We start from the raw sequence: 23,372 nt of genomic DNA, 5'->3' as shown, positions 1-23,372 counted from the left end.
GTTTGTTCAGCAACATATCAGAAAAGAGGCAAAAATGTCAATCACTGTTTACCAAAGTCAAAGCTGATGTGTGTGAATATCTTATGCCTAAAACACAAAGATAATATGGCTGCTTTCATGGATTACTAAGGAAATTAAAAAAACATTCACATTCAAAGGATATTTACATTTTTATCCAATACCAAAATATTGTTGATTAGTTGGTTAAGCTGTGATGATAGACATCTATTTACTGAGTCTAGGGAAAATGTATGGAATATGTCTGGAATTTTGAAATGTCAAATCCATAGAACCCTTGAATATATTGTCATATGAAGGGAGCATCTCATTTCTTGTCTTTACTTTGTACTTCTAAGGTGCGCCACCTGTTCTGTGATGGCCAGTGGGACTCAAATCGCTATGAACGGCACATAGGTAGACCGGTCAACCTTTCCAGAGGAGGTGAGGCCGATAAGCTGTTTATACTAATTGTGAATGTGATGAGGTTACAATGTGCTGTATGTATTTATGTATTGTGTCATTGGGATAAAAAGTCCTGATGTTGTGTTTCCTGGCACCTACATAACTAACATACACCAACGTAAATACAATTTTAAAAAAAGCACGACAGTGATAACTGAGTGCTTACACCACTGTAGACACATTTACATAGAAACGGTAAGAATTCCTAGCCACACCTTTAATTCTACATGAAAGTCTGCTGTAAGACTTTAATTGACAGAGTTTGATACCTGTTTATATTTTTAAAAAAATGACCTTTTTAACAAAAGCTATGAACACTGTGCTTTCTGCAAGTTAAAAACTACTCAATATGGTTATACTGAATGCAATGTTGACATCATAGTGAACCTCAGATTACTAGATTACACACCTCGTCAAAGACAATACAGCCGGATTGCATTACCAAAATGGTGAAGTGATACCCCTCACAGGTGCTGATCTGTTTTATGCTTAAGTTTGTGGGATGTTTCCAGTGCTGCTCTAGGCAGCAGGGCATTCAAAAGTGCTTTAATATTTGCTGAAATGAGTTTGTGATTATTTGTGCAAGAGAACAAACATGACCTGGAGGCGGGAAGAAGAAGGTTAGCTAGGAGGGGGAAGGAGAGCATTTAAGCCCCACTCATACTCTGCAATGTGTAGTGTGCTTAAGCATGCTTGGGACCTTATAGAACTGATTGGCTGCTGTGAGCACTCCATGCTGTATACTGTATACATACTGTACAAAACTTCACATGACTCACATTTCAGAAAACATTTTATTACAGTATATCTTAAGGGACAATACCACATGAATTAAATTTGATATGCTTTAGAGTAGTCCATGTACAGCTGAAAATCACTGAAAGACAAAGCACAATGAGTACCAAGATAATTGTGTATAGCCTACAGCCAAGTATGGTGGTGGTAGTATCATGATCTGGGGCTGCATGAGTGCTACCAGTACTGGGGAGCTGTGGTTTATCAAGGGAAACAATCATTTCAACATGTACTGTGACATTCTTAAGTCGAGCAGGATCCCCTCCCTTTGGAAAATGGGCAGCATCACAGTTTTTCAACAGGATAACAAACCCAAATACACTTCAATGACGACACCTGCCTTGCTGAGAGGAAGGTGAAGGTGATAGACCTGAACGTAATTTAGGTGGTGTGGTGTCAAACAGTCACCAGCTCTGTGATGTCATAATGGAGGAGTGGACGGGGATTCCAATCAAAACCTGTGCATCTCTGGTGAATTCCATGCCTAAGTGGATTAAGGCTTGTTGGTAATAATGGTGCTCACACTAGATATGGCTACTTTCCAAGCTGTACACTGACTACAGAAATTATATCCAAGTTTCATTTCTATAGTATTTTCCCTTGAGAAGAAACAATATAATAAATTGGTTGTGAGGGGTGTACTTACTCTGGCGAGATACTGTATGTACAGTATGTTTCCTTCTCTGGCCCAACACAGTGGCAGAAGGTGTACTCGGGCACAATAAATGCACATGCATCCAACACGTACATGTTAAATTCATGTAATCATTCCTCCTGCCAGTTATTGCTACACTCAAAATAAGCCTAAAAGTCAGGAACGTTACCATTCCTGACATGAGTGTGCTTGCAGGGAGGGGAACGCTACGTGGATTCATTCCATGTATGACAAACACACGAGAGTGTAATACGGCAAAGCAATATACAGTATAATAATATCCAGTATACATGGCCTCTATTTGTAATTTGTTATCCTCAATGCTTAATTGGAGACAAACAGGTGCTACACGCTATCTATTGTATCCGTAACATTACCTCTCATGCAGAATCTGAGGTGCGTCCTGACCGGCTGCTGACCTGGTGTCAGAGACAGACTCAGGGCTACAGAGGGGTTAACATCAGCAACCTGACATCTTCCTGGAGGAGCGGCCTAGCCCTTTGTGCCCTCATACACAGGCAGAGGCCCGAACTCATGTGAGAACACCCTTGTTTTATCGTGTTAACGTTTAATGTGACAAACTAATGTAGCAGTCAAAGTCTTTACTCAGTGCTGCTTCTCGTCAAACCGCACAAACAGATCAGACGCATAACACAAGTCACAGAGGATCAAAATTGAGGTCATTTGTTCACTAAAAGCTGCCTGATACTGGCTCCAGCAGTTAATCCTTTCATGCTGCCTGAAATAGTAGAATAATAGAATAGAAATTGTGAGTCTAGTATTTTTCTTCAATATTTGGTGGTAGCCCAAACTTTACGAGTTACGGGGTGGAGGTGGGTTGAGGTTAAAATTATGACGCTTTTTTTTTCCCCCTCTAATATAAAGTACATGTTGGAAAGCAATTAAACAGGACTACTTTAGGAGCTGGTAGGAAAATGCCACCATGACCCTAATGCAAAGTTGCCTCTGTGCGCAACCATTCCTGTGTACAACCTCATATGCCCATGGGGATTTGGGAAATAATATGACCCTAGTTGATCATTGTCGTCATGCAGATCAGTATGGTACAGTGATTTCTGACAAAGCTGTAGGAGTGAGCTGGAATACAGTATGCAGAGTCTGAACTGTGTTTATTTCAACAGGCTGGTCAATACTATGAAACTGTAGAAATAATAAAGTAACATAATGACAGATGAATGATGTTCATTAAGCCATATCTGGGTGCTACATTATATTTTCAACCATGTCTTTGTGATTATCTCTCCATGTCAGTGACTATGACTCCCTTAATGAGGATGACGTAGCAGCAAACAATCAGTTGGCCTTTGACGTTGCTGAGCATCAGCTTGGTATTCAGCCAGTGACGACTGGAAAGGAGGTGGCTTTGGAGGCTGAACCGGACAAGCTGCTCATGGTTTTATACCTGTCTAAATTTTACGAAGCCTTCTGGAACTCACCTGGAAGCAAAAAAGGTCAGAGTAACAAGAAACCCTCTCAGCAATATGTTATTACCTTTCTTTTTCTCATTTTCCCTCTCTACCTCAGTCCAAAAAATGCTATTGGGGCAACATGGAGTACCAACTATTGGCCTTTAGAGGATGGCTATAAAATATAATTAATAAAAATGATCAATTATGTTAGATTTTTTTTCATTTCATTAAATAACAGAGGCACCACCCTGAGACAGAGAGTGGCCAATTTTCAGAATATTGTCTTATTAGTCGCAATTTGCACTTGACAACAAATGGGATTATAATTAATAGTTAATTAATAGATCATTGATTGTATGAAGACGCACGGTGGCCCAGTGGTTAACATGATGGGCGCATAGTTAGTAGATTCTCCCAGTGGTTGAAATTGTGCCCTCCCTCTTGCCAGAAGTCAGCTCGGATTGGCTCCAGTTTACCCATGACCCTAAAGAGGACAAGTGGTGTAGAAAATCGATGAATGGAAGATTGGTATTACTACTCAGCTTTGTGCGACAGAAAAACGTTGTACTTCTCAAACATTGCGCGTGAGGGAAGAGGACTGATAGGGATGTAACGTATGCGTGAATGCATCGGTTTCCAACCGATTAGGACATTTAAAAAAAAAAAAACATTAAAGACCCAACGTGGACAACATTCATTTCCATGATGAGTGTATGTACACCCACTGGCATATTGGCGTGCATATACTCCTCAACAAGAACCAGCAAGCTTTGAGTATTTGATTGCCTTATAATTGGCTAATACCTTTTTAATGTGAATATTCCTAATTTGGAGCCTCAGGCTTGACGCTGTCTTTCCTTTTAGTTTTGAGTTTCAAGTGTGATTTGTTGGCAGTTGGCTCACGTTCTAAATAGCATTGTGTGTGCATGCAAACAGTTTCAATACATGGCCAGTTTTTTTGTTGTTGTTGTGTTAGATTACAAATTGAGATTTCCATTAGTTTGACATTTATGGGACTGGCCCCAGGTTTTTCCCTTCTTTGTTGATGAATGCCAAATACAGTTTTGCTTGCACTCACTTCTCTTTGAAACTTCAGTTGTCACGCGAGGTAGTCACAACAGACGTGACTGTCAGTGTGAGGCTTACTTCTACTGTAAATATGTGACGAGTTGCAAATTCTACATGAATCAACAACCTACTTCTAATTATGTTTAATTACATAATTAATGTAATATAATGTTTGAATTTGTTCCTTTACATTTCAGGAGCAAAAGAAACAGATGAGAATAGCGAAGAACAATCAGCGCCAAGCAATGTCTGCCACCCCAGGAAGAGAATACCAAGGGTACTGTAACATACCATTATACTATAACTGATATGATATTATGACTTTTACAGCTGGTGTCCATTTGTGTTTTTTCTGAGGGTGAAAAGTTTGATGGCACGGTCATTGCTCTTCTTAAACTAAAAGCTTGGTTAGATATGCTAAAGTCTGGCCAGAACATACAGTATGTCCGTAACAAGTCATATACAAATGAAAGAACGCTTGCCCCACCCTCCAGATAGACGCAAAATATTTATTTATTTATTTATTTTTACTTTTACTGTTAAGGACCTTTGTGCTTGTTCTCACAGGATGACAAAAAAATACACGATGATTCGATGAATAAGAGACGACGAAAGGGTAACCTCTACCTCACAGAGGTAAATGAATCATTTGCTGTTGCGATGAAGCAGAAATACCCTACATTTATTTAAATATAAGTCATGATCTATGTCTAACATTTGATTTTTTTCATTTCAATTTCCCCCCTTCCTCTTTTTCTTCTGTCTCCACTATGGTGTCTTACTCATGTTCACTGGAATCAGCTATCCTGTCACAGTGCGCCCTCAGCAGGTGAGGACAAGGAACTGCGGGAGAACAGGGTCCGCTCCATGGCAACGCAGCTGCTGGCCAAATTTGAGGAGAACTCTACAGAAAAAATGCACAGCAAGGTGGGACATGCACACTTTCAACTTTTCAGGTACACACTGGATGGCAACCTTTTGCGCTTGAGTGCATGGAGTTTTATATTTTGTTTTTTTTCCCCCCAGTGAATAAACTACAGTTTGCAACCCACTCAAAAGCAAACTAATTCTGCAGAAAAATATTTTATCTTAAACCTAACCTTAATCTTTAAAATATATCTTACAGTCAAATAATTTTGAGCATCTTTTGAATTGGTTTTGATGGTTAAGGAATGATATAATGTATTCATAGTTTTCTATAATCACAGTAAGTTGAAAATATCTGCTTCATGTACAGTTGCACTCAATATTATTAAGCCCTCATTGTAAATTCTGTCTATTTTCAAAGTTTATAAACTTGAAGAAGCTTGCAGTAAACCAACCAAACTGAAACAATGTAAGTTTTTCAAATGCTCACGTCTTATTTCTGTTAATTGAGCATCTATTAAAAGTTGACACATTTTGAAAATAAATGTAATATTAAATAATTCTGCAACTGTAAGTAAATAAAATAACTACACAGTTGCAAAATTCACAACGCAAACAACATTAATTTAAAAATCCAATTCAAGAGATTCAAGAGATTCAAGAGAGTTTTATTGTCATGTGCATGGTAAAACAGCAGTTATACCATGCAATGAAAATCTTATTCTGTTCATTCTCCCAAGAAAAGAAAGAAAACAAATGAAAGAATAAGAACATAAGAAACATAAACACATAAACATATATACCAATAAATTAAGCAACAACAACAGACGAGACATTAATACAAGTAAATAATACAAATAAATAAATAAATAAAGTGCTATGAGTGTGTGCGTGTGTTGCGTGCGGCGTGTGCGAGTGCTTCGTTGAGGAGCCTGATGGCCTGTGGGTAAAAACTGTTTGCCAGCCTTGTGGTCCTGGACTTCAAACTCCTGTAGCGTCTGCCTGACGGTAGGAGTGTGAATAGTGAGTGTTGTGGATGTGTGCTGTCCTTGATGAGGTTGTGTGTTCTTCGTAGGACTCTAGATTTATAAATGTCTTGCAGTGTGGGGAGGGCTGCCCCAACAATGTTCTGTGAGGTCTTGATCACCCGCTGGAGTGCCTTCCTATCACGTGTTGTACAGTTACCGTACCAAACAGTGATGGAGGCGGTAAGGACACTTTCGATAGTGCATCTGTAGAAGCAACTCAGGATTGTGGTGGACATGCCAAATTTCCTCAGTCTTCTCAGGAAGTACAGTCTCCTTTGGGACTTCTTCAGAATTTGTTGGGTGTTGTGAGAATTGATATGTTATTTAAAAATAGGATAGGTTCTTTTAAGCCATCGACAGAAACAGACACAGAAAGCTATAGCTTGTATACACATAGTGTACGTACACATACGTGTGCTTGTGTACACATGCACATAGCACATGGTTTCATGATCTGAGCTTTCCCTGCACATCTTTCATTTCCTTTTCTTTTTTCTTTCATTTCAATTTCCCCCCTTCCTCTTTTAATCAGCCTGAGGATGACCTACCTAACCCATCCTTTTCTCAGTCTCTTTCATTTTCCTCCACCTTACTTCCTCTCTCAAATGAAGAGGAGAGTGAAAACCCCCGCTTTGCAAAGCCCAAGGATGACACCCCTCCTTCTCCTACTCTGCCCCCCCCTCAACCCAAGTGGCAGGTATGCTCCCCTTGCAATCTTTGGCAACTCTGTCCTTCAGGAATGTGATGTAGTGCAGTAGAAATTGAGATGTTTGTCCAAAATGATCTCTTTTTATCATGCAACAGATGCATTCATTGTTCATATCTACATCAACTTTCCATTTGCCTTTCTGACTAGAGGTTTATATAATTTATTACTCACTACTATTTATATCCTCCAACCCCCTTTACCATAGCCTCCTTAGCCTTCCATCTACCTGTGTTTATTGCAGGGTTGTCCAAACTTTTTTCCTATAGGCCTATATGCAGAAAAACATTAGGAATGTGAGGCTGCTTTGATATTCTTAATATTTTACCTGTTTATTAAACATGCTAAAACCAATTCAGTGTAGTTTATGGGTGACATATTATGCAATTTATTCATTAACGCTGAGTTAATGTTTGCGTTGTATATGTGTATACTGTACTTTGTGTCTACAAAGTGGACAAATGTCATATTTCCATCAAATTTGAACTTATTTAGACAATATTGATAAGAGGGAGAATTATGGTCACAATAATTATCTGAAATGTTCATAATGTTTCTAAAAATGTAACAAAACAAATAGTTATTAGTATTAATTTGATATCTTGAAAGATTGCAACTTTCTCCCTTGAAGCCTTTTATTATCTTTTGTGGCACTTTTTCCAAAAAATTCTTGAATACATTGCGAACCGTTAAAAAAACAAGCTCCGGGCCGTACTTTGGACACCGCGGTTTACTGGAAAGTGTTTCTTCTGTGGCTCAATAAAGCATTTTCCGCCACATGCTCCCACTCTCAGCGTGGCAGTCGTTCTCCCTCATTGCCTCACGCTACCAGCCCATTGCACTGAACAAGCTTGAATTTGCCCGGACTATACTACCCATATATAATAATGAACATTAATACTTGTTTCCTTAAAGCAATCTTTCCTCTTTCCTCTTCCTCCACTTTGCAGAATAAAGCTGAGAGACTATCTACAAGAGAATTTGCCAAAAAGACTATAAAGGAGAGAGCTGTCCTCCTTTTGTCCACATTTACTTGCTCCAGCAAACCTACACCTCCTCCTCTTTGCTCTCTTTCAGAGGCACAGGTTGTGAATTGCAAACACCTGAGTGTTATGCGTGGTACCTCTGTATTTGGGACTTATGTGATTGTGACTCTTCTCTAGGATGAACAATCTACCTCTCTACCTCTGTCTAAGAGCACCTCCATGTACCCTGTGGTTCATCCTGTCCCTGACCCCACTGTACAAGCTGGTTTCTCCCCTGCCCCCATTTCTCCTCTTGACCGCAAGGATATGAAAGAACCTCCCTTTCCATTGTTTTATGCTGACTCTGACTCTTGTCATGCTGATTCCCCCTCTACAAGCTTAGCCCCCACTGAAATGTCTTGCTCTAATGAGAGCCAGGATATTGCATCTCCACTTCCTGAAATCAGCTTCTCAACAGGTCCAGTTTGTGCACTGTCAGAGGACAATGCAGGGACAGAATGCAGGCTTGAAAATAAATATGTCCACAAAAGTGCCCGTGAGAGATCTAACAGCCACATATGTGAATGTGACGCAAATGTGAAGGTAACAGATGGATAGATTGTCAACATGTATTACGCCATAGGACAGGGCCAGCAAATTGTATCTAATACACTCATCTTCCCTCTGGTGTATGTCTTAGTTCAATGGAAGTTGTCATCTTGAAGCCCCTAAAGGAATTGTTCAAAAATCAGTTATTTGCTCTGAGAGTTGTCCAACCGGAGCTGCAAGCTACAGTAAAGAGGTACCAGTTAAAACCCAGCCTAAAGCCAGATTTGTTCTTTCCTTTTTGTGATTTTCCTTATTTTTCTGTTGTTCATGTGGTTCTCTTGCTTGGTGTCGATATTAGCGAACAGTTGGAAGGGTGTCATCGGCCATAAATGCTAAAGCCCAAATACTGGCCATCCTGTATGAGACAGATCACAGGCCCAATGCTGCTCCGGTAAGATGTGTGTGGATTGCGGACAGAAATCTAACCCTCAATTGCATTTTTCGCTTTTTTGTGGCAAAAGCTACACATTTTGCACAATTAAACACAAAGAAAACTAGGCAAAAGTTGTGGAGCTTCTCCAAGTCATTTGTGCAACTTTTCTTTTTTTGTCTGTGCATTGTGCATGCTTTCACATCTAATAATATTTGGTACCTGGAACAAAAACGTATGTCTTAAAGCATCTTCTACCTATTGCATTACAGGATCAGCTTGATGCTCACTTATGCCTGACACTGGCATGCAAATTAACATGCTTGACTGATAAAAGAGGCACGATAAACGATTGTAGTGATGCTGATGTACCTATGATACTGTGCCACTGTCTACTGGGTGGCAGTAATGTGCGTTACAAAGTGGCTGCCAATCACGACACTTAGCAACCGTTTTTCACCGCAGTTACTTCTGCTGCACCTGGAGAAATCAGAAGATAATGTTGAATTGGCGTGCTGATACTGTAGCTGTAACTCTGGTTGTCTTAGTTCTGAGATTTCATTTTTGCCTTCTTAGCCTTTTCTATTAAATGCAATTGTCACAAGGACATACCATTATCATCACTTTTGTGTGTGTGACTGATGCTTGACAGATTAACCACCTGTGATTTCAGAAATTAAAATGTTTCCAACTTAGATTGTCATTCATCACACTCCTCAATTTGTCTCCCATTCCAAAAGATGGGTTCCACTTTTTCAACAGTTCCTACAAGTTGTTGTTAAGGAAAAATGAAGTGCGAGTGCAAGCAAAACTTGCTTTTTCAGTTGTAGTACATTTATCTTCAATGTGTCCATCTTTCCTTCTTTCATCATCTGTGTTCAGTAGCTTTTGTTCTGCATTACTAACTGTGCAACTTGAATGCTAGTATGGTCTGCAGTGTTAAATGAGGACTGTCAATGGATATACAGGAGTTATACATATACACTGTCAGGCAAAATGATCTGACACATTTGTAGGTAAATATGTGTGTGTTTTTAATGTTTTTATTTTCGAAAAGTACATATAATGCAATTTTTTTCATATAATGCCATTTTGTTTTGTTTCTTTATAATGTTCAGTTGCTGCCATGAATTGGACTGGTGAGCATCGCGCTTTCATTGTGGAAACGTTTATCGAAACAAACAAATCTGTAACTGCAACACAACAAGCGTTCCGTTTGCACTTCAATCTCGGTAGACATGATCCCGTACCAGCTCGAAACACCATCTTGTTATGGGTTGTTATGGGTGTGTGGACAATAATGGATCCCATTTGACTGATGTAATTTTTAAAACATAATGAAACAGAATGGCATTATATGTACTTTTCTGTACTTGTTTCTTTCCTTTTATTTGCCTTTTATTTAACCTACAAATGTGTCAGATCATTTTGCCTGACCCTGTATTTGTAGGAGTATAAGACCAATGATTGTTTTTAACATGTATCCTTTGGAACATGAAGTTTAATCCAAAGCATCAGTTTAACCTTCTCTGTCTATTCTTCCTTTCAGTGCGTTGGGCGTGGATTTGGAGGCAGTGATATCTGCCACTTCTGCGCCAAGCGGGTATACGTGATGGAAAGACTGAGTGCTGAGGGCTACTTCTTCCACCGAGAGTGTTTCCGCTGTGATGTCTGTAACTGCACCCTCCGTCTGGGTGGCTACACCTTTGACTCACATGAGGGTATGCTTTGACTCACTGTCAGTCCGAATCATTGCATGTGTAAATCATTACCTAAATTGCAACATGGATCACTTTTGATGCTAATGGTAGTTGTGTTTTGTTGTCATTTTGAGGAGATGTTGAAGTACTTTTATTGTACTATGTTTGCATTCTTTTTCCAGCAAAGTTCTACTGTAGAATGCATTATGCCCAACACCAATCCAGTACACACTTTGGTAGATTCAGGAAAAGAAAGGTAAGAAATTACTACTATAACTGTACCACAATAACTTAATCATACAGTAATTTAACAATGCTTAACATGACATCTTCTTTACTATAGAGTTATATAATTGGTTAACACAAAATACTGTATGTATTTAATACCCGGTGATAGTAATATTGCAGTCATGTTAAATAAGGAGGGGAATAGCAAAAGGATCATCTGTAATTCATATGGTCATATGATCTGTAAATATCGATCTCAGTTGGGATAAACATCTTGTCAAATAATGTCAAATATGCAGCCAAAGCTGTTGCAACAGCGCCAATATTTGGTGTAAAGCAGCCAACCGCAACAGACCGCTCATGGGCCAAGTCCAGCCTGCAAGGGCCATATGTCAGGCATGTACCAACCCAGAGAAACTGCAATAATTACTGTATTGACCACTAATATGAGTCATAAAATTGCCAATTAATGCAATGTCATTCTGTATTCTGGGCCTTGTCGTTTCAGGCACTCTGGCCTGTTGTGTCATACAGCTTCATGTCAAAAAATCCAAACTATCCCTTTAAGCAATATTTTGCGGTCCAAATCACCCTTTGTTTGCCCCTCAGGAATAGAGGACAATGTTAGAATGTATAAATACAGGTACTACGTTATGATTACATGATCATGCTTGAACATCCATAAAATATCTTTTAAAATATCTATAAACCTTAATATGCCCATGATGTTATTGCCCTACACTAGTGATGTCTGTCATTGAATTTGGGCAGGATAACCACAGCCATGTCACATCCTTGGTGGCAGAAAGTGGGAGCAACTCAGCGACAAGTAGCATCCAGACACAACCTCCAGGTACACTGGTTTCCTTGATTAGGCGAGGCTTGAGCTGGCCGCGACGTGCTAGCCGAGCTGTTTGTGTGTTACCACAACACCTGTTGGGCAGTGTGCGTGAGTCTCTCCCAGCTGTGTGTTGCCACTTCAGAAGCTACTCGCATGACTATGTGTTCCTGTATGAGCTGTTGAGCCTGGGCTGTCCTCTGCTCTGTGTGATGCACGAGGTGCTTGGACAGATCAACCAGGAGCCTCGGCTATTTCAGCAGCAGCTCATCGGCCTCTAGTTCACATCGCTGAGGAAATAGTCAAGGGCTTTTGTCACAGTTCATCTGACAAGAATGGTGTGCTCCGTTTACTCCTCATACATATGGGATCAACTAATATTGTCTTTGATACCTACATACCAAGTGCATTTTGATTCAGGTGATTTTAGTAAGCAATGTACACATCACCTGACTAGTTTAGATTGTTTACATCTGCTTTAAAGGCTCTGCGCTTGACGTCATTTTAATCTTACCAATAATACATGACTTCATATGTCATGTACAGTACACGTGTGAAATGCAATAGACATTGTGTTAGCTCAGATATGCAGGTTGTTGCAGAGTGCTGAATGCATCTGACTCACAGTGGCTTGTTCCAGGCTGCCTAGACTGTTTGATTTGTTTATTACCTTACATATAATATCAAAGGGACTGTATGCAATTAGCTCCAAATTAGACTGTACAAAAATATTCTATGTTTTTCACAATTATGAATTAAACTGCATAAACCTTGCCATAAACTTTTGTTCGGCCCGATTAAAATAACCTTCGTGCAATGGCTGTCACTCACCGCTGCCACCTGTTGATGACAATTTGACGCTGACAATTCAGAGTCATTGTGTGGTTATGATAGTCGGACATTCGGTGATAGCTAACATTGGTAGCTAAACTTCACCACATCACTGTTATTAGCTGACAACAAACAACTAATACACATGCGTGTATTTCGTCTTAGGTGCACAAAGCAAGAAGAGGTGAGTATACAGTATTGCTATTTTTTACGTTCAAATGTTGGGTCCTGTAGGAAACTGGAGGAACCCAGCATACAGTCCCTTTCATGAATGACACATAACAGTTGAGTACAATGTGCAACCTTGCTAAACATCACAAAAAAGTCTGCCTTTTGTTTAATGCAACCTTGAATTACAATACAGCAACCTGGAACATGCTCTTAAATCTAATCTTGGGTGGATGCTCATGCATTAACTACAACTTGAATGAACAGAAACTCCACATAGATGTTGAGCTAGCATATTGTCTGCTGCACAAAGACTAGAGATGTGCAATGAAAATGCCAAAACTGTTGTTTTACCATTATGTATTTACGAGATTATTTTTTATTTATTGTTTTTGTTTTACTGTGGTCTGCGTTTAATTTGTTTACTGACTTAACATTATGCGTTGTTTTAAAATCAATATACTGCTGCAAAATAAAAGTCAGCTCCCTTTGCAGTGGAGCACAGGTGGTATAGTATTGTGAAGAAGTAAAAATGTCTACAGGAGGTCCTCGGTCTATGTAAAAGTTTAACTCATACTACGGAGTTTCAAGTCAGACTTTATACCTAAAATATATCTAAATTAACATAAGTCACTCACACTGTACACAGAACACATGAAGACCATACAAAATACAGTAATAAAAAGATTCAATGCAAGAACTCCTTACTTGTACCCCTTTGGTTGGCTTACACACCGGAAAGGGCGTTGCGAGAGAGGGCGAGGCAGGCCTATTGGGAGGAGGATGTCTCAATAATAAGACTGCCACGCTGCTTAGTTATCACTGTGAATTTCATAGGAGCAGATCCTTTCACATGTTCAAGAATACCATCTTTATCCTTGATCAAGGTTGCAACAGTCAAACGACTTAGACCAAGCATGTGTACAATGTTGGTCAGCGTTTCTCCCCTTTCTGACCACTGCACCATGTGTAATTTTACTTCCTTGGTGATGGCTTTCAAAAGAGTTTACTCTGCAAAAAGTTCACAAAAAAGGACAAAAGTAATGATGTCCTTCTTCAGTGTAGCGACACGTGATAATCTTCCATCTACATATTCTTCCACCACAAGCATGTAACAAGTTCTCTTTACTTTATGGGAGGGCGTCAAAACATTGTAAAACGAGGACCGCCTGTATTCTTGTTTAATATTTAAAGGCAGATTTGCTTTTATTTTTGTATGTTTTCTTTTACTTTTGCCCAAAAAAGCAGGGAAATATGCATTTCTTTTTAATTCATTGTATTAAGTATTTTCTTTTTTAACGTTTATTTTGTGTTTCAGATGATATGAAAGATAGATTCAACTGTAAATTCTGCTCTTTGGGGTTGATTTAGAGAGAGATATGAAACTCATCCAGTCTTTTTTTTTTTAAGCATCTTTTCAGCACTCCCATTTCTGTTCATTCATTCATCACCTCCTATCACCCCGTACACGCATCTCTCAATCATTTGTCTTATTTTTCTCCTCAGTTCATTCACTTCATTTTGTTCAGACTGTTTCAAGTTTCCGAAGAACTATAAATATTAAGGTGTTAAGTGTGGCACCGTACTGTTACAACTACACTACCAGGGTATTATATTTACCCTGGTTAAGTAAGCATATTGTAAATTGGAATCTATAGACCTCCATACAACATCAATTGCATTTAAAAAAATAAATACATAAAAATTGGCAATTTTATTAAAGGCTCTGATGCTTGGATGACACCTTTTCAGTAGACATATTCATCGCATCGTGTCTTTCAGTTTCACGGCGGGAATGTGATGATCACTAATACTAACGCTAGGTGTGTGCCGGTGTTCTTTACAAACCGCCTCCTAACATCAAATCGGCCTGCCTCAGTCAATGCGTCCTTGTTAGCCACCCTTCTTTTCAGGCTACTTTGGCAGTAACACATGTCCAAATGTCTGTGGTCTGTCTTTGGTTCCCTCTGTTACAGACGAAGACCTTCTCCCTTCAGAAACCCTCTACAGAGCTCTCCCATGTACCTGCTAGAATTTGTCCCAAAAGCTCAGATACCCAATAGTTGCTTCTTTTTTTTTTCCTGTTTAGAAGTTTAGTATGCTATAGAAGCTATGCACACCCCTTAAAATAGTTTTTTTTTCTGATGTAAAAAGAGACATTACAATCATTTATTACTTGATTTAAAAAAAAAAAAATTTAGAAAATAAAAACTTGACAAAAAATAATGTGAAAAAGAAACAATCATTCAAAGGGAAATAGGAAAAATAAAACATGTAAAACAATTAGCTGACTGCATCAGTGTGCACACCCTCAAACTAATAGTATGTTGAAGCACTTTTTTCATTATATCATCATTCATCATCATACATCAGTCTTACTCTTCTTGCTAAAGGGAACCCATAACTCCCCCCCACCCCCAACTACTTAATTTTCAGTTTAATTGTTGTGGTTATGAGGTGTCATCATATTTGTTAAGTTTTAAAATAATTCATAATGGTCTTTTTTTATATAGTATAAAGTATATATCAGAAAAATGTGGTATTTCAAGGGGGGTCTTCATCTCTTTTTCTACCTGCTATGTGTATATACAGTATATATATATTGTTTTTGTCACTGTAGTTAATACATCATGGAGCATCCTATCAGCATTTTTATTTCAACTCCTCATAAGTACTGTAAAAGTTACTTAATTTATTTTATTCATGCAATGAAAATCGAACCAAAAATAAATACCATTGATACCATACTTTTGTTTCTTGGTTTGTTTCTACATAGTTCAATTTTAGCTACAGAACTTAAAATTAGAGTAGCCATGTTATGCTCGTTACATTTTACAAATACTTTCTATATGTACTAATCACACAGTTGACAATTGCATTCACACCTGTAGTTGACCTAACATCACCTACTCCAATCATGTTAACAGTCACTGTTTTTGTCACTCGGTTACCTCATTTGGAACCGTGCAGCAGATTTGAAAGGATGGTGCTTTTTGTTGTTGTAATAATGCAGAAATATCAGGCCTGTGTGCAAAAAACAGAGCTATAGTGAAAGCATGTTCATTCAAGCTGAACCCACATTTGATAGCGTTCACATGACCAAAACTGAAGTGAATCACATTTCCTATCAACTTCCTGCTGGACTATAATTCTGGGCTCTCTCACGTCTTTTCTTTTGGGTGGTAATGCTGTTTCACACCTTGTCAACATCTTTTTCTTAATGTCTTCTTACAGATATGTAGCCGATTTTAACAAGCAACCAACTAGTCTCATTTCTACTTTGTTGTACATGTTTTTAACTTTTCTTTGCAATGATCAAGTGGAACCATCTTTGGAAAGATACTGTTGTATTGTTGACTTCATTATATGTGAGTACTCTATTGTTTTGTATCTGTTTTGTGCTTGTGTGTAATTTGATTGTGGTGCCATAGTAGTATCCAAGTAGTTGGCATCCATTTGTAGCCAACATCACCAGACCCTCTAGAGTCATACTATATTTACTACTTGCCTTGCAATTTACTGAAATGTTCTTCAGCACTGTATACGCGCTAACTAGTAACCTGTAAAAGGTTTTCCATTGAGACAGGAGGCTACAACAGTTCATCCTCGCTGTGCTTTAGAGACAATTCACAATCCCTACCCACTTACTTTTTCTCATTTCCAGACAGGCAATTCAAAATTCATTCAGAACATGCAGCGAGAAGTCTGACAAGTGATCTTGGAGACACAAACATGGCTGTGGAAAAACTGACTGCTCACTGCATAGTGAAACCTGCAGCACAAGATGAAATGGGGCCCAATGGGGAAAAGGAGGACAGTGCTGAAGGTCAGTATGGCTCAGAAGTCAATAATGATCACCGTCTAGTTTATTTATAGGCACAAAGCATGTAAAACAATAACAAAATTACAAAGTATAGAAGGATCATTTGTCAATAGTCCACTGCTTGTCCTGTTCAGGTCCACAGGAGAGCTCAAGCAAATTCAAGCAAAAATAGTTACTCTGTAATATTGACCATGTTGAGCTATTTAAATTGTTTTGGGGCTTTTTTTTGGTTTATTGCAAAATACTACAAGTTTATAAACTTTGCAGATACGTAGAATTTACGATGAGGGTTGAATAATTTTTTAGTGCTACTACCTGTCTCAGTATGATGCTGTGCATTACTACACTGCAAATTACAACTGTAATAATAAACACGGTTAAATAAATACCTCTCAGAATGTCAGTGGAAAAAAGATTTTGATATATCATCTGCATTGGTTCTCATTAGATTCTGAAAGGGGTTGTTATTTTGTGGCTGGGGTCAGTGTCAATACATTTGTCCTTCATTTTTCTTAGTAGATATAAATTAGTCTATGTCCAAAGAACATACTGCTCATAATTCATGAAACGTGATGTTCACTAAATTTAATTAGCATTTGTCTCTCTTCGTGGTATGTCATGTTAGTGGACTAGCCAGGATACCCTTTATGCTGGTACTGGTAAAAAGTCTACAATTTGTTGTCTTCTCGTCTCTAACTTCGTTTTTTTTCCATACATTTCTGCAGGCCAATGCAAAACCAAACAGTGTCATTGCTGGAAACATAAGATCAGAGCAAGTGAGTACATCTCTCTTTTAGGTTCTTTTGATTCAACTTTTCTGTCTGGCTACTTCGAAATACATTTTTGCTTTCATATCGGTTTGGTAGTGAGCAAATACCCCAAGAGAAAATATGTGTTGCAGTGGCTCAGGCTGTCAAGACTAGAGGGGTTGTTTGGAAACCCCAGGTGCGGGGGTCTAGGCCAGCTCTCTGTCTCTCGGGCACTGCCTTTTGGCTCAGCTCCCCCTTCACCACAATGGACCAATGCAGAGTCCGCATCACAGTAGACACCACCTGTCAATATCACGATCCATCCTTCCCTCACTCATGAACAAGACGCCAAGGTATTAGAACTCCTCCACTTGGGGAAGGATTTCATTCCTGACCTGGAGATGGCACTCCACCCTTTCGAGAACCATGGACTCGGCCTTGGACGTGCTGATTCTCATTGCGGCAGCTCTGCACTCAGCGGTGAACTGATTCAATGCTAACTGAAGATCATGGCCTGATGAAGCCAGCAGGACCACATCATCCACAAAAACCAGACGCAATCCTGCAGCCACCGAAGGGTGGCTGCAGGATTGCGTCATTGATGCCATTGTGGAAAGATCTTGGTAGTTACTTGTCATTTTAATACAAAAAGACCAAACAACCAACTTCACAACAACTGGTTTGGCTCATTAGCATGGACGTGACGAGCACAAGCGACGTGATTGCGTGCACTCAATTTTGACCCCGATGTGAGGTAAAATTAATCTCTTTGTATATTATTTTTAAAATAAAATATACATTTTGATGTAGTTACAAAGCTATTTTTAAGAAAGTGCATTCGCTTTTTAAAAAAAAAATGTTTATCATTGCTTCTGAAAGTTTTCTGCAGCCTGGTTTGCCTCTGCACACGGACTGGTACGCGTTCACGCGTTCTGGGCTCTTGGTGGTCACCAGGGATGCAATTTAACAGCTCGAAACACAGGAAAGAGCCGTGGGAGTTGGTTGTAGAAGTTCAAGGGTCAGAAGAACTGTTAAAAGTCTCTCTCGCTCTCTTTCTCTATCTCATTTATTCCCTCATCAAGCATTGTCTTTATCTTGGTAAACCCTCTTCCTATTGTGCATATTTCTTTCAGTATTCCCATTGGCTTTTGTTAAACATTTCCATCGGAGCTGGCCTCAAGATAAAGAAGGACCTGCAACTGTCCCTGAAGCAGACTCTGACTTTGAGGAGATTGCTCCAACTGAAAAACTATCTGTATGTTTAAACATTTTGGGGTTTTTTCATATACATAACTGTTTAATTTGAATGGCTAATGAGTTTTCTGGTTTGCTTCACTCAGAGCTCTAAAGAAAAGACATCTTGTGAAAACAAACATCCCTCAGAGGGAAGTGAAAAGAACCCAACCCAACTCACCTCCAACTCATCCACCCCAAAGAAACGCTTGATCTTATCTGTTAGTGAGAATGAGAGACTACTGAGATGGGATATGCTGACCCCTACAAAGGACACGCTTATTACACCCGACACCGAGACCACGCAGCAACATGAACACCAGGTTTAGACATGAATATCTCTGTCCTCGTACTACTGCAATGGTCTTAAGACAGTAGTGTAAGACAATTTAATTCTGCCAGATGATGATCTCTGTCATCTATTGTCATCTTTCATCAGATCCAAGCAAAGACAGAAGCAGATAAGCCTCAGGCAGACTCAGGCCAGCATGGAGAACCAACTCAGAGCCAAACTTCCTACTCTGCCTCGTCCCCCTCAGCCTTCCAGCTTTTTGCCAACGCCTTCAGGAGGACGTTTAGTGTCACCAATCCTTCCAACAGCTCCAGCACAGCTCACATGTTAGTAAAGACATATCAAACATGTCACCATTATCGTATGTTGAATTCCAAATACATTTGTCTTTGCACCCCAACAGGAGGCGCATACGTCACGGCCCACGCAGACAGAGGCCTATGTCAGAGGGAGCGTTACATTTTAACTCTCACTGTAGCGCCTCTGATCCAGAGTCCTCCAAAGAGACACATTCAAGACAGTCTGATATGCCCTCTCGGTTGCAGCAAGTCTCGCTAATGAGCCGTAGAAACTCAGGAGGTGTCTTCAAAGATGACGTACCGTCACTGTCCAGGCGGAAGGTCAGCCTCTTCTCCTCCCTCAGACTCAGGAAGAGGGAGGCATCAGAGGCTGACGGGAAGGACCAGGAGCTCCAAAAGGAGATCAGGATGATCCTCACCAATCTTAGAAACAAAGGTTAGTGTAGTGTTCTCTGCCTATCCATGCTTTCTGTTCGACACACCTGTACACAGTCGTGAGGAAAAAATGAGGACACCCCATCCCAATTTGGCACATCCCTATTGAATTTGTTTGCGTGGGTTTTCGACGGGTACTCAGACTTCCTTCCATGTCCCAATAACATGCAATTTTTTCCGCGTACACCTAAAATGCAGCATGTTTAGCTAGTCTGATGGAGGTCAGACACATCTCAGCTTTTTTTGTTCAAAATCTTTCTTTCATTTAGCATCCCGTCAGCAAAAGTTGGAGGAGCCTTGCTCTTCTGATGATGAGCATGGCATTGCATCATCTAATCACAAGGTTTGTATACTTACAGTATATGACCCTGACATTATTTTAATGTCTACATCTTTTGAAGTGTTTAATATTTCTGGTCCTAGGTGTCCTGTGAAAGAAAACACAGGAGGCAAGGGACAACCGTGGACCTGCAAGCCAAACGAGAACAACTAAAGAGGTTGCATAGGGCTCAGGTACTGTTTAGTCTTTCTAATGTGCTTAGTTCTTGTTAAATACCTATTTTGTCAGTGCTAATGAAGTTGTGAATGGTGGGAATCGAAGCCTTGTTGCTGTGTCTTCCATGGTTATCCTTGATCACCCATGTTTCTTTGTCACAGCTTACAATGGAGTACGTCTTATATTATTCAATGGTAATTAAAATGTCTTTTAATTACAAGGAATTCATGGGAATAATAGTGACTTTGTAACTACATTACATTATAGCAACAACAAACATACCGAAATGCTTTTTTATTGAGCTCTGTTTATTAGGTATTTTCATTTGGGGTGTCCAGTACTTTTTCACTTCCGATACCGATATTGATCTGATATTAGTACAGATCATGCATGCTATTACTTCTTTAATAGTGTGGAATGTTAGAAAAAGCATGATCAAGTGGTATTACGCAAACGGAGAATAATAGTCAGCAACAGTAGCTACTGTATGAGGAAAAACTGACCCGTTTACTTCTTGATCCATCTGGCGTATAGTTTCATCGACAATAGGCACAATGTAGCGAGGGTCGACGTGCTCAATCAAGCGTTTAAACCAGACATTACTCACCACTGACAGGGGCTTGCGCTTTTACAGCTAATGACTTTTTGCTGCTCTGTGGGAGTTTCTCATGCTTTACAAATGCGGTGGATGTTTCAGGCAGCCGTGGTGAAAATCCTTCTTCAGATGCATGACGTTGGTCATGTTAAACTTTACCGGTTCTGTGCCACCACAGGAAAATTGTGCATGACAAGTTTTGCACTCGGTTGCAGCGTCTTTTTCAACAAACAAAAAAGACAGCCACACTGACATCACCTCCTACTCGTGGCTAAACACGCTAGCACACGCTGTTGTTGTGATCACTTCAATAGAAGGGCTGCTGCTGGATAGAAGAGCTGGTGCAGAGTATGGAATGTATTGCTTGTATCAGAGTGCCAATATCTGAGAATTTAGATGCATGCCGGTATGACGCGATGCTGTTGTTTTTTACTGATATTGGACAGATATCAATATCAGATCGAGACACTCCAGGTTTTCATGTTTAGCAATGTGTGCTCCATCCAGGTGATTCAGCGACAACTGGAGGAGGTTGGAGAAAAACAAAGAGATGTAGAGGACAGAGGAGTGGCTATAGAAAAGGTTATAAGAGAAGAAGCAGGTAAATGCACATTAATATTCACACGGGCTACCTGAGACAGATTAGGAAAGACAAATTTATAGAAAATAAGTAGCTTTGTAATTAAGTTTTGATGAAGAGTCCACTTCACTTTTTTTACAGTTTAGTTATTTATGCTCCAACTTAATTAGTTACCCATATTCTAATGCTGTACCTCCTTCCAATCCCTTCTAATCCCCATTGTATCCTCATCCTTATTTTTGCCTCCTCACTCCTAGGAGACTCTCAGGCAGATGACGGCCACCATGCCCAGCTCTATCAGTCCTGGTTTAAACTGGTTTTGGAGAAGAACAGATTAGCTCGCTATGAATCTGAGCTCATGATCTTGTAAGTTGCATAATTGTGTCTCAAAACAGGAAAACAACCATATTTGCTCACTGGTGAGGCGCTTCCCATCTTCAGCCAGTAGAGGTCACCTCATTTTCTTCTCAGTGCTCAGGAGCTTGAACTGGAGGACACCCAGGGGCGACTTCAGCAAGATCTTCGGCGCAGGATGACAAAAGAAGGTAAATCTGTCATACACACGTTACCAGTCAGGGGAAATACAGTACATCTTTCTTGCTCCCACTTATTTTCTCTTCCATAGATACAAAGAAGAGTGCCTCTGAGTTACAAGAAGAACAGGCTATCCTGTCTGAAATCATGAGGACTGTGGAGAAAAGAGACATGCTGGTGTCTATGCTTGAGGAGCAGAGGCTGAAGGAGAGGGCTGAGGACCAGGACCTGGAGAGCATTGTGCTGTCCAAAGGTTACGAGTTCCACTGGGCCCAGGCTAATGACAGCTGGGGGTCAGAGGAGGTGGTCGGCTGAGGCGTTAAAGGCCAAGACAGATGCACTTCAGTGAAGGCGCTACAAGTGCCTTAAGGCAATACACAACACATTAAAGTAAAGTTTTACCTTTTATATTTAAAATGATCACATATGTAAATATCTAGACTATTCAGATTTTATGAAATGGCATGTTAATAGTTTTATCTTGAAGAGGCTTGAGACTAACAGTCCAACTACAGCACACGGTGTGAAGTGAAAGGCTAACAACAGATTGATATTTAACCTTTAACCTTTTTGCACACAAGCTCATATGCACAACTGCTGTTTTTCCTTAAAAGTTGGATTGTTGACAGATTTGTCTTTTAGTGACACGTTTTAAGATCACTTTTTTTTATCACGTTGACTAACCAGACACTTTACCCGGGGTTTCAATTTAGCACAGACGGAATTTTGTGATTGTGTAAAAAAAATTCACAGATGTGCAGTGTTCACTCATATTCTATATCAATTGTGTGTAGTGTGTGAAACTAATCATAAGGTGTTTTTTCTCATTGTGCACATGAGTCAGTTGTGATATAATGCAATATATTATTTCCCTCTATTTCTATCTATACTCATGAATGCAGTGATTGAGGTATTGCATGTTACATGGCTGAGAGTGAGAGTCTATCCAATACCGTTCATTGTGAATTTAGCCTGCAGCTGGCTACTTTTGATAAACTTAACTGTACAGATTCAGGGTACCCTTAAGCCTCTCGATTATTTATGTTATGTGATGTAGATTGTGCTGTTTTTACATGTTTTGGTTTTATACTACTCGTTTTTTACGAGAAGAGTCAAATAAAAATTGATTTAAATGTTTTACTGCTGTTAAATGTTTTTGAGATTGGTTGTTAGACAGCACTTACCTTGTGGGATCGTGTGTGTGTGTATAGAGTACATATACAAACAACACTCCCTATACATAAAGGACTCCTGATTATACTGGCTTCTTTTTTTTCGCTTTATGTATCTTCACTGCCTGTATTCTATTAAAGCAGGTGTAACCCGCCCTGCTTCACACTGCCCCTCAACGGGGCTCGAATACACCACCTCCACAACAGGAGCCGAGATGCGCTGACTACACGACCCGGACTGTCGACGTGTTCAGCGCAGCTTTCAAGGCAGAGGGAGTGAGGTTTACCAACGTACGCTTGCACCGCCTCGCAGGCTGGCATCCGTTACACAGGGTTGTCCAAACTTTTTCCACTGAGGGATGCATACAGAATTAATTGAAGGACGCGGGGGACCACTTTCATTTTATGATGCTAAAACCAATCCAATGTAGGGTACTGCATGTA

At 39.7% G+C, this 23,372-nt stretch overlaps 1 protein-coding gene across 5 annotated transcripts in view; it reads left to right on the top strand.

The window, feature by feature from the left end:
* The window catches only part of mical2b (microtubule associated monooxygenase, calponin and LIM domain containing 2b), a 45,988-nt gene extending 22,962 nt beyond the window's left edge, over positions 1-23,026 (top strand). The window contains exons 11-36 of one of the 5 annotated variants that reach the window (XM_054776677.1): positions 357-441; positions 2,301-2,448; positions 3,185-3,384; positions 4,608-4,687; positions 4,978-5,046; positions 5,212-5,337; positions 6,838-7,002; positions 7,962-8,096; positions 8,175-8,579; positions 8,677-8,778; positions 8,884-8,976; positions 10,505-10,676; positions 10,838-10,911; positions 11,655-11,736; positions 16,385-16,546; positions 17,269-17,319; positions 18,426-18,547; positions 18,633-18,848; positions 18,965-19,143; positions 19,221-19,552; positions 19,821-19,894; positions 19,975-20,064; positions 21,150-21,243; positions 21,480-21,588; positions 21,694-21,767; positions 21,848-23,026. In XM_054776677.1, coding sequence (XP_054632652.1) covers positions 357-441; positions 2,301-2,448; positions 3,185-3,384; positions 4,608-4,687; positions 4,978-5,046; positions 5,212-5,337; positions 6,838-7,002; positions 7,962-8,096; positions 8,175-8,579; positions 8,677-8,778; positions 8,884-8,976; positions 10,505-10,676; positions 10,838-10,911; positions 11,655-11,736; positions 16,385-16,546; positions 17,269-17,319; positions 18,426-18,547; positions 18,633-18,848; positions 18,965-19,143; positions 19,221-19,552; positions 19,821-19,894; positions 19,975-20,064; positions 21,150-21,243; positions 21,480-21,588; positions 21,694-21,767; positions 21,848-22,071 — 3,663 coding nt within the window. In that variant the 3' untranslated portion in view covers positions 22,072-23,026. Of the gene's footprint in view, positions 1-356; positions 442-2,300; positions 2,449-3,184; positions 3,385-4,607; positions 4,688-4,977; positions 5,047-5,211; positions 5,338-6,837; positions 7,003-7,961; positions 8,097-8,174; positions 8,580-8,676; positions 8,779-8,883; positions 8,977-10,504; positions 10,677-10,837; positions 10,912-11,654; positions 16,089-16,384; positions 16,547-17,268; positions 17,320-18,425; positions 18,548-18,632; positions 18,849-18,964; positions 19,144-19,220; positions 19,553-19,820; positions 19,895-19,974; positions 20,065-21,149; positions 21,244-21,479; positions 21,589-21,693; positions 21,768-21,847 lie in introns of those variants that run through there. The other 4 variants (XM_054776673.1, XM_054776675.1, XR_008570437.1 and 1 more) reach the window with 4 other exon arrangements.
* The last annotated feature ends 346 nt before the right edge of the window (positions 23,027-23,372 follow it).

The sequence above is a fragment of the Dunckerocampus dactyliophorus genome, chromosome 5 (assembly GCF_027744805.1).
Source record: "Dunckerocampus dactyliophorus isolate RoL2022-P2 chromosome 5, RoL_Ddac_1.1, whole genome shotgun sequence".
Lineage (NCBI taxonomy): Eukaryota > Metazoa > Chordata > Actinopteri > Syngnathiformes > Syngnathidae > Dunckerocampus > Dunckerocampus dactyliophorus.
The sequence above is the reverse complement of the archived record's forward strand: the minus strand, read 5'-3'. Positions and strand labels throughout refer to the sequence as shown.